The sequence below is a fragment of the Ricinus communis genome, chromosome 10, assembly GCF_019578655.1.
Source record: "Ricinus communis isolate WT05 ecotype wild-type chromosome 10, ASM1957865v1, whole genome shotgun sequence".
Lineage (NCBI taxonomy): Eukaryota > Viridiplantae > Streptophyta > Magnoliopsida > Malpighiales > Euphorbiaceae > Ricinus > Ricinus communis.
In genome coordinates this window covers 10,508,183-10,521,997 of record NC_063265.1, presented here as the reverse complement: position 1 = coordinate 10,521,997, position 13,815 = coordinate 10,508,183, and the positions used below count along the sequence as shown (strand labels likewise).

Below are 13,815 nucleotides of genomic sequence, written 5' to 3'. Positions count from 1 at the left end.
GCTGCTAGTTCTGGATATTTGGAATTGATTAATTTGCAGGAATGGAAAAACAGGGGGAATTCATATCAACATGTAATGAGGTTTATACTTTCAACTGAGCTCGAGAAACAATTCAGTTCTAACAAATAAGATTTACATAAAATTGAAAAATTACATATGAAGCAGCAATTTTGAAGAACTTGTTTCTACAGAAGGCCTATTACGGGCGAGTTGCTAAACACTTGCTTCTCTTTACTAGGGTTATGTACTCCATTGTGACAAATGCTTTTCCTTCTTGGTTTTGCTTCTCCAAGCATTGTTATGACATCCCTCATAGATGGTCTGTCCTTAGGGTTCTTTGCAGTACAAAGAATTGCTACTCGGAGAACAAGAAGCATCTCTTCCTGCACATGTTTGCACTGTCCTGCAATGCTGGGATCTAATGCTTCCTCTAATGGTCTGTTGCTTCTAATCTTTCTCTGCATCCATTCAACTATGTCAGTGGATTCTCCGAATGCAGGATCTAGAGGCTTTTTCCCTGTTAGAAGCTCCAAAAGTACAACACCAAAACTGTATATGTCACTCTTCTCATCAACCTTCAAAGTGTATCCATATTCTGCCATTACGAGGCATAAACATTAGTGAAACTCAAGGAAATAGAAGAGGATTAATTTTCACAATAAAAGAAAATCTTATGAATGCAAACAAGCAACTCACCTGGTGCAATGTATCCATAAGATCCTGCCACCATTGATACTGTCTCATTCTTGTGAACCATCATCCTTGCCAATCCAAAATCTGCTATCCTTGCCTCTAGCTTTGCATCAAGCAATATATTATTGGACTTGATATCACGGTGGATAACCGGCGGATTACAATCATGGTGGAGATAATTCAGCCCTTGTGCAACTCCTGCTGCTATATTATACCTTGAGACCCAATCAACCAAAATCTTTCCAGCTTCTTTACCATGCAAAGCTGACCATAAATTTCCATTAGGCATGTATTCATATATCATCATTACATTTGTTTCATTGTGCAGATATCCCAACAACCGCACGATGTTTCTATGTCGAAGCCTCCCCAAAAGGCTCACTTCTGCGAATAAATCATCGCCATTTTCAATGTCTGTGTCTGTTCTCCATAGCTTCTTAACTGCCACAACTACGTGTGGCCGATTAACTTCAGCCTTGTAAACAATACCTGTCCCTCCCATGCCAACTACATTTGATTCCTTTATGCAAGAAAGAATATCACTGCTAGTGAAACTGATTCGCTGGAATGCGACTAGTATCCATGGCCATTCTTTGCTGCTCTTCTTAAACCAGTCATAAAAGAAACTGTTATACAAGTACCATCTTTTATACAACCATCTCCCAGTTACAAATGCAATACCTAGAGATAAAATCACTGAGATTCCGATGATGAACCCGACAATTACGTGATGAATGCGCAGATTCTCTCTTCGCTTTGGTGTTGAAGCACTTGCAGCACATGGGGGAAGTATGCCACCACAAAGACCGGCATTTCCAATGAGATCATTAGGATTTATGGTCATTAAAATTCCATTAGCGGGAACTGGACCCTCAAGCCTATTGAATGATAGGTCGACCATTTCCAAAGCTGGTGAACTCCCAAAATTCTTTGGGATTTGACCAATTAAAGAATTGTTAGACAGGTCAAGAATGGCTAATGTGGGCATTGTTGAGATTGCTTTTGGGATTTCTCCTGTAAGCTGATTGTTTTGAAGGTTCAGATTCACAAGCTTTTCGCATGAAGCAATGCTACCTGGAAGTGTGCCAGAGAAATAATTGCGTGAAAGATCAAGCAGTATAAGTGATGGGCAATCTTGGAACTGGTCTGGGATTTTGCCTACCAAGTTGTTGTTGGAGGCCATGAATATCTGAAGCTTAGGAATGGAGAGGATGTTATAAGGGAGAGATGAATCGAGGCGGTTTCGGGATATGTCAATGAAAGAAAGTGAAGTAGAGATAGCAATATCATCTGATATTTCACCAGTAAGATTGTTGTTGGCCAGTTCTAGCCTTTCAAGCATTGGCAGACTTCCAAAGCCAACGGGAATTGTTCCAGAAATGAGGTTGTTTTGGACTCGAACACGGACTAAGGATTTGCAGGTGGAAAGACCTACAGGAATTGGACCTGAGAAGGAATTATTGAAGAGAATGAGTTTAGTGAGATTCCCAAATTGACATAAACCAGGCGGAATGTCACCGGATAATGAATTCGACGACACATCTAACCAAACCAATGGTGAGTTCTCTCCAAGATTCTTGGGTAAAGGCCCTGTCAAAGAATTCTTCCATAGCTCAAGTACCTCTAATTTGGCTAACTCACCAATCTTGCTTGGAATTGGACCTGTCAGCTTGTTGCACATCAAATTCAAGAGCTGCAAATTCTTCAGTTCTGCTATCTCCACTGGGATCTCTCCTGAAATCTGATTATCAGAAAGATCCAGAAACTGTAGTGATGCAATGTTGCCAAGTTCTGGTGGAATCTTTCCCGTAAAATTGTTCTTATACAAATAGATAGTTGTAAGTTTTTTCAGCCTGCCCAATTCCACCGGAATTTGACCACTGAGAGTGCCAACTGCCAAGTCAAGATACTGAAGATTGGTTAGGTTGCCAATCTCCGCTGGGATCTCGCCTTCGAAATCATTATATCCAAGAATTATAGTCTCTAGAGAAGAAAGTTGTCCAATCTCTATTGGTATCTTTCCAGTCAGATTATTGCCAGAAAGACCAAGAAACTTCAATTTCTGCAGATTCTTGAAAGAAATAGGAATTGAACCTTCAAAGAAACTCCCTCGGAAATCTAAGCTTTCGAGTGATGTTGCATTACCAAGATCTTCAGGAAGAAGTCCCGAAAAGTTGTTGCTTGATGCATTGACTGAAGTTAATCCTGAGGCTCTTCCGAGACCAGTAGGAAAGCTGCCAATAAAGTTATTCTGACTCACATCTATACTCTCCAGTGAAGTAAGATTACCTAATGATTTTGGCAATGAAGAAGCAAACTCATTACAGGAAATATCAAGAACAGAAAGATCACGCAGGCCTTGAATATGATCTGATACATTGCCACTGAGACTCATGTTGAAGAGAACAAGCTTCTCGACAAGGCCTTTGGAGTTGCACCAGATCCCAGTCCAATTACAATGAGGTGAATGATTGTCATCTAAATTTCTTGGCATTTTCCAATCCTTGAGGTGATTCGAGGAATCAATCAGGCTAGATTTAATCGACAGTAGAGTTGCCAATTCGTCACCATACTGTATAATTTGAGCTCCCTCAATAAAAACAAGAGAAAGACCAATGAAACAGAAAAAGAAAAGAAATTGGGTTTTCATTTTCTTGTCCTTGATAGTATATTATGTTCTTTCCTTCTAGTTATGCGACATTTTTCAGCTCTAACAGCAGCAGCAGCAGCAGAAGTAGAAGAAGAAGAAGAAGAAGAAGAAGAAGAAGACTGCAGCAAAGCAAGAGAGAAGCTAAGTAAGAGACATCAAGCTTGTTATAATTAATGAGTAACTAATGTTTAAATTTAATTGTGTTTACGTGGGCTCTTGGGATCTGAACCAGCTAATAATCTGCACTGACTGACTGTAAAGCTTTGGACTCATTGGAAATCTATCAGACACTTAAACATGGAGAGAATGTGTTTTCAGGGATAGTATATATGATAATAATTTTGCTGTTTTTTTTTTATACTATAGATCATGGTCAACCCATGTGAATGAATCAATCAACCAGTTACAATGATTTAATCTTCTAGTTCTAGACATTTAAACTGATCATCTGCTTGTACTTTATCTTCTGTTACCTTAAAAACCTGTGCACTGTGATTGCTAATCATGATCTAATTGCAGATAAAAAAAGCATTTTAACTACAAATTTAATATTAGTCCACTGAACTTATATATTTCTAACATTTTATAAGCACTTTTTATTAGACCATCTATTAATTGAATAGTCTATATTCTTGTCAATTATAATTGTTTAGATGGGTTTCATAACAGATAATTCTTCTTTTCACATATTTAGGTATGAATTTTCTTCATGAGAATGAAGCTTTTTTTTTTTTCATTATTTCCTTTTGCCGAGCGGCTAATGGAGTAATGTTAGCACATTTTTTTAATTAGTATTCTGGGTTAGTTTGACTAATCTAGAGCTTGTCGGATAAAACTATTGTAGATAGTAAAATACTATTTCAAAAATTTTAATATAATTTTATATAACGTTGGAATTCGAAATCTTAATTATAATTAAACTAGAAAATATATTAATTTAGTTAAAAAGCATATTTAATTTGGGATGAGAATATATATTGTTTTTGAGGTAAAACAATTGTCTTTTTGGTAAAATAGTATTAGAATATAAATCATATCACTAACCCATCAAAATATTAATCAGACTTAACTAAAATTTTAGATTAATGATACTAGAACGGTGAGTTTCAACCTCAATTGATAGACAATAGAAGATTATTTAGATTTCAATATTTTTCTTATTCTCTTAGGCCACAAACTAGATGCTCCAATGTTACAATGTTTAACCCTAACATGATTGATAGAGGAATCTGCCCATGTTACAGGATTGAAAGGGGAAATTGAAAAACAAAATAGACAACTTGGAACTTTCTATGAATAGAGAGAAAGAGAGAGAGAGAGAGAGAAAGAATGGGTCCCATGAGGAAAGGGTTCTTCTACAAGTGATAATAGTTTCAACAATCATTGTCTTTCCCTACCAAACACCATTCCTTCATATTCCCCAAAACAATAAAATTAAGGCCTAAATTTCTAAGTTATGCACATGCACACATCTGGCTGCATCCAATTATTACAAAGTCTGTATAATACATAAGCATCTAAGAGGAAAAGGGGGAGGGGCAATTAAAGGGTAATAATTGAAACCATAATACATGGTGTAGAGGCTGGAGGCCATGTGCAAAGGACAATTTCCCTAGGAAAGGACTTTAGTTTTTTTTGGTTACATTATTGGGTTTTTTTTTTTTTTTTTTTTTTATTTTGGGACATCCTCCCATTGGCTTAAAGGAAGATGCACAAGTACAACAATATCTTTTGCTATACATTTTTTGTTTACTCATTTCAGAACCAATAAGAGAGTGTAAAGTTTAGGTTACCCCACATGCCTTTATGCCAAAGCCACCTCCTTCAATCATTTCATTATAGAGTGCATTAGTCTAATACTGAGAGATGTTTAAATTTTATTGAACTTTAAAAAGAAATAGTGAAATGAAAAAATATAATACAAGAGAAAGTAGACAATCAGATAAAAATTTTAATCTCTTTTGTGAAAATACTTTTATAATAAGATTATTTTATTACTATTTGAATCCTTTTTCGGTTTCGAAAAACCTTATTAGATGAACTTTTATTGTATCTATCTATAGAGTAAAGCCATAAAAGCTTGGTTAAGGGCCTTCCATTTAAATGCGAACAATAATAATTGATGTCAGCATTTCAAATAAATCATTGTTAAAAATAGTAAACAAATTTCTTTCTATTTATGCTTTGTGTTTTAGCCACTTTATCACAGTGGACACTAACTGAATATTAGTCACACTATTAGCATAATACCTAATATTAATATACATAGATTTTCAAAATAAAATAAATAATACCATGCATCAATGATTGAGTTTGAATATATCTATATCCAATCAATAACCTTTCGAACAAAAAGAAAAAAGAAAATTATATAAAAAATTGTATAGAGACAATGGCTTAACTACAATATAGTAAGGAATATTAGAAGCTGGAAAACATTTTAAAATTGATAAAAAAAATTTAATGTGTTTAAAATATTATTTTTTAATTTTTTAATTCTACGGTAATGATTATCGCTTTATCATAAAAATTTTTCCTGAGACTTCAGATTTAAAACATATAGTTTTTAAAAATAATTGTTATAAGGAATTGAAATAAAAAAATTTATATAAAGGAGAATTTGAAAGTTAGCAAGTCAAAATAAAAGAAAATTTAGAATATTTATGAACAAATTTTAACTCATTTGGGATTAAGTCATTGCAAGGTAGTGATGTGGCTTTAGCCACCTGTCAAATGAGTGATGTGGCATATGCTTAGCTAGCTGGCATAATATAGGGATGGATCATGTTCCATGTCAGCATATGATTAGCTGATATATTATTTGCTCTGGCAGCTGGCAAGATCAAACTTTTTGGTCACAATTAACGTGGTGTACTCCAGCGCCCAGGCCTGCAGGATGATGTGGCATGCGCCAGCATCAGCAAAACCATATGCCAGGTGGCGAAGGTCAGGTCAGTCTGTCGTAAAAAGCACCTCTCTCCATGATCAACAAAAAAACATAAGAGGTGTGTAATTGGACAATCAAAAGCGACGCTTGCCGTTTATTTCCGTAAGAAAAGCTTTCAGAATTTGTTTTTTCCTGGCGTTCTTCTGTAGATTGAATTGTATGGAAATTTTCAATTTCAGCGTGGGAATCGAGAATTTTTTTCTTACAGTAGCTTCCGTAGTACGAAATGGAGTTAAATTCATTAGTTTTTCTACCCTAACAAAATAAGGAATTAGATTCTATATATAGAAAATCTGTAGCCTTCTTCCAGAAGAGAAAACTTTTGTCGGTGAGCATTATAAAATGTATGTATATAACATATATCTATTTCTATAAATTCAGATTCTGTTAAAAGTAGTTATAATCATGACCTTAAAATAGCATCAATACCTAAGTTTAAGGTAATTCTTTCATATAATCTGAATATTTTTAAAATTTTATTTGGTTGTTAATTAGTTCCTTTTTGATTGACACCATTTCTTTTTTATTCTCTTTAGAAAACCTGCAACAACACAATACATTTCCTTGTAAGTTCTTCAAAATTCAACGACGCTTCTTTCAACAGGATTGAATTCAGTGTATACATATATATATATATATATATATATATTTTATCCACTGAATGTCATTACTGCGGTGCCAATGATTTGACATTCGAACTTGATCACATTTTTCTTTTTTTGGTTGAATGTCTTCATTTTCAAAGTTTAATCGTGCTTGCTATGATTCATTAAAATGCAATTTTCATTGAACTCCGGGCTCCAATTAGGTTTTTTTTTTCAATTTCTTTTTTGGTTCTTTGTAAATTTGGGCAATGATTGCTTTCATTTTGTACAGATACATTACCGAGAATCAATTATTCCCGAAGGCAAAAGACGGGAGGGCTTGGAATTATATATCTTTTTCAAATTTCATCTTTGAGTTTAAAGGAGAAAGAAAGCTACAGTACTCTTTACGACCCGTGCAGAAACCTTTTAAGAAATGGAAACCCTGCGCGGACCTCAAATGACAATGTGTGACGGCAACAATCTAGTAACAGAGGTAGTTTCAGACGAAGAATCCCACCTCTGCCTTTACGTGTTGCTTCAGGACATGCTTAAAGTTGGTGATACAGTTGTCGGTTTCGAAATGGAATGGGGATTCAAAGGATGTTCCTCAAGAAGTAATTCAGGAAGATATTCTTTTGATCATAGCGTTCATTCTGATAGGTCAGAACATCATTCTAGGAAAGTCGAACACCACATTGCATTATTAACAATATGCACTAAACTTGGTTGTGTCTTGATTAGGCTTAGCCCTAACTACATTTCACCGTCTCTGAAACGTTTCTTTGCAATCAAGGACATAGTCTTTGTCGGAGTTCATATCAAAGAAGACGTGCAAAAACTAAGAGAAGATTACGGAGTTGTGATCAGGAACGCAGTGGAATTGAGTGATTGGGCTGCCAAGGTTCAAGATAATCCTCGATTCATCTTCTACAGTGCTAGAGAATTGGCCAATAAGATTCTATCCGTAAAATTCGAGCCAAAACCTTACACAGTTTTGTGGTCGAATTGGTTTGATCATAATCTTAGCCCTGAGCAGATTGAATGTGCAGCTAGCGATGCTTATGCTGCATACAAGATTGGTAAAAAGCTCTTGGATAGTGGTAACAAGAGGTTATTTTCTTAATTTTTTGTGTTCTGTAGGGTCTCTGTGTGTTTTCTTGTCAAAATTTGTGGTTGTTTGCAATTTGTTGTTGTGAAGCCTTTTTATATCTTGGCAGAAGGTAATAGATTTTTGATGTTTACCTCAATTGTTGTTATTTTTTTTCTAATGTAGTATAAACTATTGCTGTGGATATTATAGTATTTTCTTATTCATGAAAAATTTAATAGAAGTAATCATTTTTTTTAATTGCTATAAAAATAAAAATTCTTATCGTGAAAGTAATATTATAATGATTTTAGTTTATTTCTATATGTAAAAATGAGATTAAGTTACTATGTTTGGCCTTTTGATAATGAGGCAAAACAATTTTAATAAATAGAGATTTGCATATTTCTCGTAAAGTTTTTATTTAAAATTTTTTTATGGTAATTTATATATATATATATATATATAATTAAAAATTAATAAATTATAGTATAATAGCTCTAATTGTCTTTTTGGTCTAGTTAAGACCATTGACTTCAAGAAACTTTGGAGTCCAGAAATTTTTATTGAAATCTTAAGGAACAGAATTAACAAAAGAAAGAGGAAAAAGAAAAAAGAAAAGTCAACTGTGAAGGGAGCTCTTGTAGATCTGAATGCATTGAATCATAATTTTAGTGTTCCAGAACCGCGAAGACCGATCAAAATAACAACGGAAGAGTCAGTAACGACGCCTATTGGTCTCACTTTCACTATTAAACCCTCAAAAAAAAGTTTAAAATCGAAATCGAAATCGAAATCAATAACCCTTTCAAAACATCGAATAACGCACAAAGGCGCTTACGTATTTACAAGATTCGAATTTTACTACTTCGGGAAAATTGCAGCCATTTTCTCGAGAAAATCGGTTCATCACTTTTGAACTTTTTTATGATGAATTTATCAAAAATTGGAGCTTTATTAATACTAATAGTAATAGTCTCGGTTCAATCTGGCGATTCAAAAAGATTGCAGAAAACTGATAAGGCTTATGTAACGCTATTGTACGGGGATGAATTCTTGCTGGGAGTTAGGGTTTTGGGGAAGTCAATTAAGGACACTGGATCAAAGAAGGATAGGGTTGTTTTAGTCTCCGATGGTGTCTCCGATTACGCCATGAAGCTTCTTGAGGTAGTTTCTTGTAATTATTGTTATAATCTCTTTTTTCTTTGTTAATATGTTTGGTTGTTGAATTAAATGTGTTTGTTAATAAAAATATGACCAAAATGGGATTTAATTAATTATTCATTATGCTTAGTGAAAAGGTTATATATATATATATATATATATACAGAACGCTAAAGGGGAGAAGCAAACCGAACCTCTAATCGACCCAGACACATAAAAAATGCTCGGCGTCGAAAGAGATTTGAGATTCCGTAAGTAACTCAGCGTGTGCTTTCTAAGAAGGGCTTGGCTTGGAAAAAGAAAATGAAATACGAACAACCGCGCTGGTCGTAATAGATCGACTTTCATGCTAGTGTGTATATATATATATATATATATATATATAAATGATGCTGAGGCTGTATGGAGTTTTGCAATTCTTAATTTTGTATGCAAATCTACTGAAACCTGAATTGATGCAACTATTTGGATGAATCATTTAAAGCTGAGATATGCTTTTTATTTTTTAGCTAAGCAAAAAAAAGAGTGTTTACTGAAGATATAACTGGTACTTTTATGGTTAAGCCGGAAACTTCAGTTTTGTAAACAAGATAGAGTAAGGATGTTCATTTTGCATCATTTTCTCTAAGTTTTGCCGGTTATATTTGCGATCTTATTTTTGAATGGATTTTGTGGGTTCATTGTTGCACAGGCTGATGGATGGATAGTGGAGAAGATTACTTTATTGGCGAACCCTAATCAAGCGCGGCCAAAAAGGTTCTGGGGTGTATATACAAAGCTTAAGATCTTTAATATGACCAACTACAGGAAAGGTAAATTTCTTACCTGCCAAATTGCTCACAATATAAGGATGAGTGAACATGCATGTCAAGTTCTTAGAATGTTTCTAGTATTATGCTGAGTGCTTAGCAGGCAAGAAGGGGAAAATTGAAACTGGAATAATGTAATAATTTCTGATTTAATAGGAGTGAAAACCTTGGCATGTATCGCAATATCTGTTGTTTTGTTCTATTCTATCTGTTTATGTCTATTCTTTTTCCAGGAAACTAAATGAAAGGCCTATTTTTCTCAATACTATTTATATAAAGAGTTGAGTTACTGATTCCTGCTACTATTGTAAGATGCCCAATTATTTTTGCAAACGGTTCTAGTTTATTCAACTTCTGTTAATGGAAATTCTGTCTGTATTGCATAGTATGAGAATGTAAGGTTCGTTATTTTGCTTTCCCTTGTTCTTTTGGATTGAGCTGTTCGAGTTTCTAGCTTATCCTTGTCTTTTCTCTTATGATTGATGTAGCACATGTTTTGGTATTTATTTGTGCAGTTGTATTTCTTGATGCGGATACTATTGTGGTTAGAAGTATTGAGGATCTCTTTAAATGTGGAAAGTTTTGTGCTAACCTGAAGCATTCAGAGAGGTTCAATTCAGGAGTCATGGTACTGGAACCATCTCAATCTGTTTTCAATGACATGATGAGCAAAGTGAACACTTTGCATTCTTATACTGGAGGTGAAATCTTTTTCTTTCTAGCTCTGGCTTAGTGCCTGTATCACACTAATGATTCATATGTTTGATGTTTTACTTCATGAAAATACTTTGTTTTTGCTTCCTTTGCTTCTGTTAATGGAGTTTTTGATCTTCGTGTTATCATCTTTACTGAAGCCAAATAACTATGGACTCTAGATTGTTATTTGTGCTTCATAAATAAAAGGAATTCTATTACTGCTTCATCTTTGTACTGGGGATATCCTAATGACAAACAGCATGTTTTCAGACACTCTTGAAATTATTGCAGTTGTACAGCCCTTAGATTACTCAGTATTTCCTTGGACTCTTATTATTTGAGCTTCCATGGGTTAAAATGATTCTTGGTGCTATATTCTTATTTTTTGGTTTTCTTTTCTTATATCCATAAGGATGTTGGCTACTTTCTACATCTTGAGAAGGAGCTATATAGACATGTGTATTTTCCTTACTAATTTGTGTCTTCTCTTTCTATTTGTACAAGGATTATTACTAACTTTTTTCCCTTTGATTTTCTAATAACAGGAGATCAGGGATTTCTGAACTCATATTACCCTGACTTTCCCAATGCACATGTTTTTCAACCTAATTTGCCCCAGGAAGATTTGGATTCGAGATCAATACCTGCTATGGAGCGACTCTCTACTCTATATAATGCAGATGTTGGTCTCTACATGCTTGCTAACAAGGTATGAGATGCATAGATATTGCAAATTATTAATGGCATACTGATGAGCCAGTTCCCTGGCCTCATTATAATGAACAGATTGGCTCATGTACCTTTATGCCTGTGTATAAAGGCACATTACGAACTGTGGTGCGGTATTATGGATTAAGTGGATATTATATTATATGTTGTTCATACTTTCTTGTTATAGCATGTAATTCCTATTACATAGTATCTCATGGATTAATATTTGACATTGGAATCTGTTCACTAGTGTGGACGGTGAGATTTTCTCATTATTTTTTCATTTTAAAAATTTTATTATTTTAAGGACTATGTAATGAACTCCATCTGTACCTTTATTCTAACCATTATGGTGATAATTCTAATGACAAACCTGCATTTTATAACTAGATATCCTTACTTTTGTATACCTTTCATGTGTAGTGGATGGTTAATGAGACCGAGCTCCATGTCATTCACTATACACTAGGCCCCCTTAAACCTTGGGACTGGTGGACATCTTGGCTATTAAAACCTGTTGATGTCTGGCAGGTATTTTTCTTCTCTTGCTTTTTCCCCCTTGATCCTGACAACCTTCTGGTTTAGTTTTTTCCCCCTTTGAGATCTGGTGTTGGAGTTGTCGATTGTTGAATGGAAGAGAGAATTTATGGATTTGGCAGTATATGACTTTCTTTCCTAATGTTGCAGAATGTCCGGGAACAGCTGGAGGAATCCCTTCCTGGAACTGGAGGGGGCAAAAATCCTAATAATGAACTGCTCGTGAAATTTCTTTTCATCTTACCACTAGTTGCTGTACTCTTCTTTTACTATCGATCATTTGTTCAGGTTAGCAGCTGTCCAGTTATTTGGTATTGAGATGTTCATTAACAATTTATATTTGTCATTGGATCTCTAAGTTTACTATTGTTGGGGCAGACACGGGCATTTTGCAGAAATTCATTATTTGATCATATGAGACACTTCTACTACACAATTAGATCTAATGGATATGCTGGTGTTTCTTCTTCATCTACCTTCAACTCAGCCAATCATGTTAGCTCCCTCTTCCTTGTTTTCTAGATTTGATGGTCATGGTTGCTCTTAGTATACTTTCTCTCTGAAATTTTAATGTTCTTACTTTTGCTGCACTAGTTTATAATTATTCAAGTGTCTTGAAGGTTTTGTTAATATGTGAAACAGTTTGCTAATGGTGCACAATCAAAGGTGCCTGCTTATTTGGGCGGACTTTCCATCTTTGTGTGTTTTATGGCTGCTCTCATGTCCATTGCATTTAGTCTTGCAATTGTCCCTCGGCAAGTGATGCCATGGACTGGTATGCTCTTAATGTATGAATGGACATTCACAATCTTCTTCGTTTTATTTGGAGGTTATCTCCATTTGGCCCATCTATGGGGAAAGATGACGGCAACTCAAGTATTTATTTCCTCCAATCCTGAATCTTCTGATCATGAATCTGGAAAAGGTTTGTACACTAAGATTTCATGTTTAGCTAATTTTCCCTTTTAAAGTTTTGAAGTTTGATGATCCCTTCTAACTGACACAGGTCATCAACGGCAAGGATCATTATGTGATGTTGGTACTTGGTATTATGGGCTAGGAATGGCATTTTTGGCTATTGCAACCCCATCTTTACCATGTATTTTTGGGATTACTGCTCTGTTTATGAGGTTATTTGCTTCAACATTTATTGAAATGTCAAATTTTTAGTTCTCTCTCGTTTTCTCTCTCTGAGGAAGTGTTTGGTTTTGGAACTTCTGAGAAGAATGTGAATTGATATATGGTGTGTGATTCCTTTACAGGTTAGGCTTGGTGGTTGCAGGAGGTATTGTTTTAGCATCTTTCATGACATATGCTTCTGAACACCTTGCAATAAGAGCATTTTTGAAAGGTTTCGAAGATTGGGACACAACACGAGCAAGGAGCATACGTGTATGATGTTGGTGATGTATGCAGGTGTATTTTATACTGTCCAATATTCAATTAATTGAGATTGATTTTATAATTGTCAGAATAGAGAAATGCCTTTCTTCACAGGGATTCTGTTGTAATATTCTTTGAGGAATAGTTTAATCATAGTTTTAACATGCTTATTCAGTTTTGAATTTGACCTTACAAACTGCAATTTAGTAATGTAAATGCTTTAAAATCTTACCATGCTGACAAAAAGAAAAAGAGCCATTTTTTTTGTTCTTCCTTTTCCTGTAAAAGTTAGCAAGACTCCTGAAGCTTGTATTCTAAAGGAACCATGAGACAAAATTATTCTATTGCCTGTAACTTGGACTCAAATTTGGGTTTCATCAGGTTGTCAGAAACTCATTTGATAGTTTTGGAAATTTACATGCCATAATGAATTTCGTCTGCTATGCATCAACCCGGTTTGGTCTATTCTGTTATTTTCAGATCGAGAATTGTATATAATATTGTTGACTTGATAAAATATGTTATTTGTATTAACTTTTGCACGCTACCAG

The 13,815-nt window shown here is 34.6% G+C and overlaps 3 protein-coding genes across 3 annotated transcripts; 2 read left to right on the top strand and 1 right to left on the bottom strand.

The window, feature by feature from the left end:
- Positions 1–42: 42 nt before the first annotated feature.
- Positions 43–3,868, bottom strand: LOC8258651 (leucine-rich repeat receptor-like protein kinase PXL1). The gene is made up of 2 exons (XM_048380117.1): positions 697–3,868; positions 43–595 (listed from the first exon to the last, which is right to left on the bottom strand). The coding sequence occupies exons 1-2, from the start codon at positions 3,341–3,343 to the stop codon at positions 186–188; spliced, it is 3,057 nt and encodes a 1,018-aa protein (XP_048236074.1). The 5' UTR covers positions 3,344–3,868; the 3' UTR covers positions 43–185.
- A 2,904-nt stretch (positions 3,869–6,772) lies between these two features.
- LOC107261478 (protein RISC-INTERACTING CLEARING 3'-5' EXORIBONUCLEASE 1-like) lies at positions 6,773–8,225 on the top strand. Its single transcript, XM_015721051.2, has 2 exons — positions 6,773–6,856; positions 7,167–8,225. The coding sequence occupies exon 2, from the start codon at positions 7,311–7,313 to the stop codon at positions 7,998–8,000; it is 690 nt and encodes a 229-aa protein (XP_015576537.2). The 5' UTR covers positions 6,773–6,856; positions 7,167–7,310; the 3' UTR covers positions 8,001–8,225.
- Positions 8,226–8,563: 338 nt separating this feature from the next.
- On the top strand, positions 8,564–13,446 carry LOC8258652 (inositol phosphorylceramide glucuronosyltransferase 1). The gene is made up of 10 exons (XM_015721032.3): positions 8,564–9,131; positions 9,820–9,940; positions 10,453–10,638; positions 11,179–11,342; positions 11,768–11,875; positions 12,032–12,169; positions 12,260–12,376; positions 12,524–12,806; positions 12,888–13,011; positions 13,144–13,446. The coding sequence occupies exons 1-10, from the start codon at positions 8,892–8,894 to the stop codon at positions 13,277–13,279; spliced, it is 1,617 nt and encodes a 538-aa protein (XP_015576518.2). The 5' UTR covers positions 8,564–8,891; the 3' UTR covers positions 13,280–13,446.
- Positions 13,447–13,815: the final 369 nt, after the last annotated feature.

Excerpts from the sequence above, each read along its gene's own strand:
- LOC107261478 (XM_015721051.2), top strand. The coding sequence starts at position 7,311 with ATGGAAACCCTGCGCGGACCTCAAATGACAATGTGTGACGGCAACAAT.
- LOC8258651 (XM_048380117.1), bottom strand. The coding sequence starts at position 3,343 with ATGAAAACCCAATTTCTTTTCTTTTTCTGTTTCATTGGTCTTTCTCTT. Across the intron at positions 596-696 it reads TTATGGATACATTGCACCAG|AATATGGATACACTTTGAAG; the intron begins GTGAGTTGCTTG and ends TCGTAATGGCAG.
- LOC8258652 (XM_015721032.3), top strand. The coding sequence starts at position 8,892 with ATGATGAATTTATCAAAAATTGGAGCTTTATTAATACTAATAGTAATA. Across the intron at positions 10,639-11,178 it reads TTTGCATTCTTATACTGGAG|GAGATCAGGGATTTCTGAAC; the intron begins GTGAAATCTTTT and ends TTCTAATAACAG. Across the intron at positions 12,807-12,887 it reads TGATCATGAATCTGGAAAAG|GTCATCAACGGCAAGGATCA; the intron begins GTTTGTACACTA and ends TAACTGACACAG.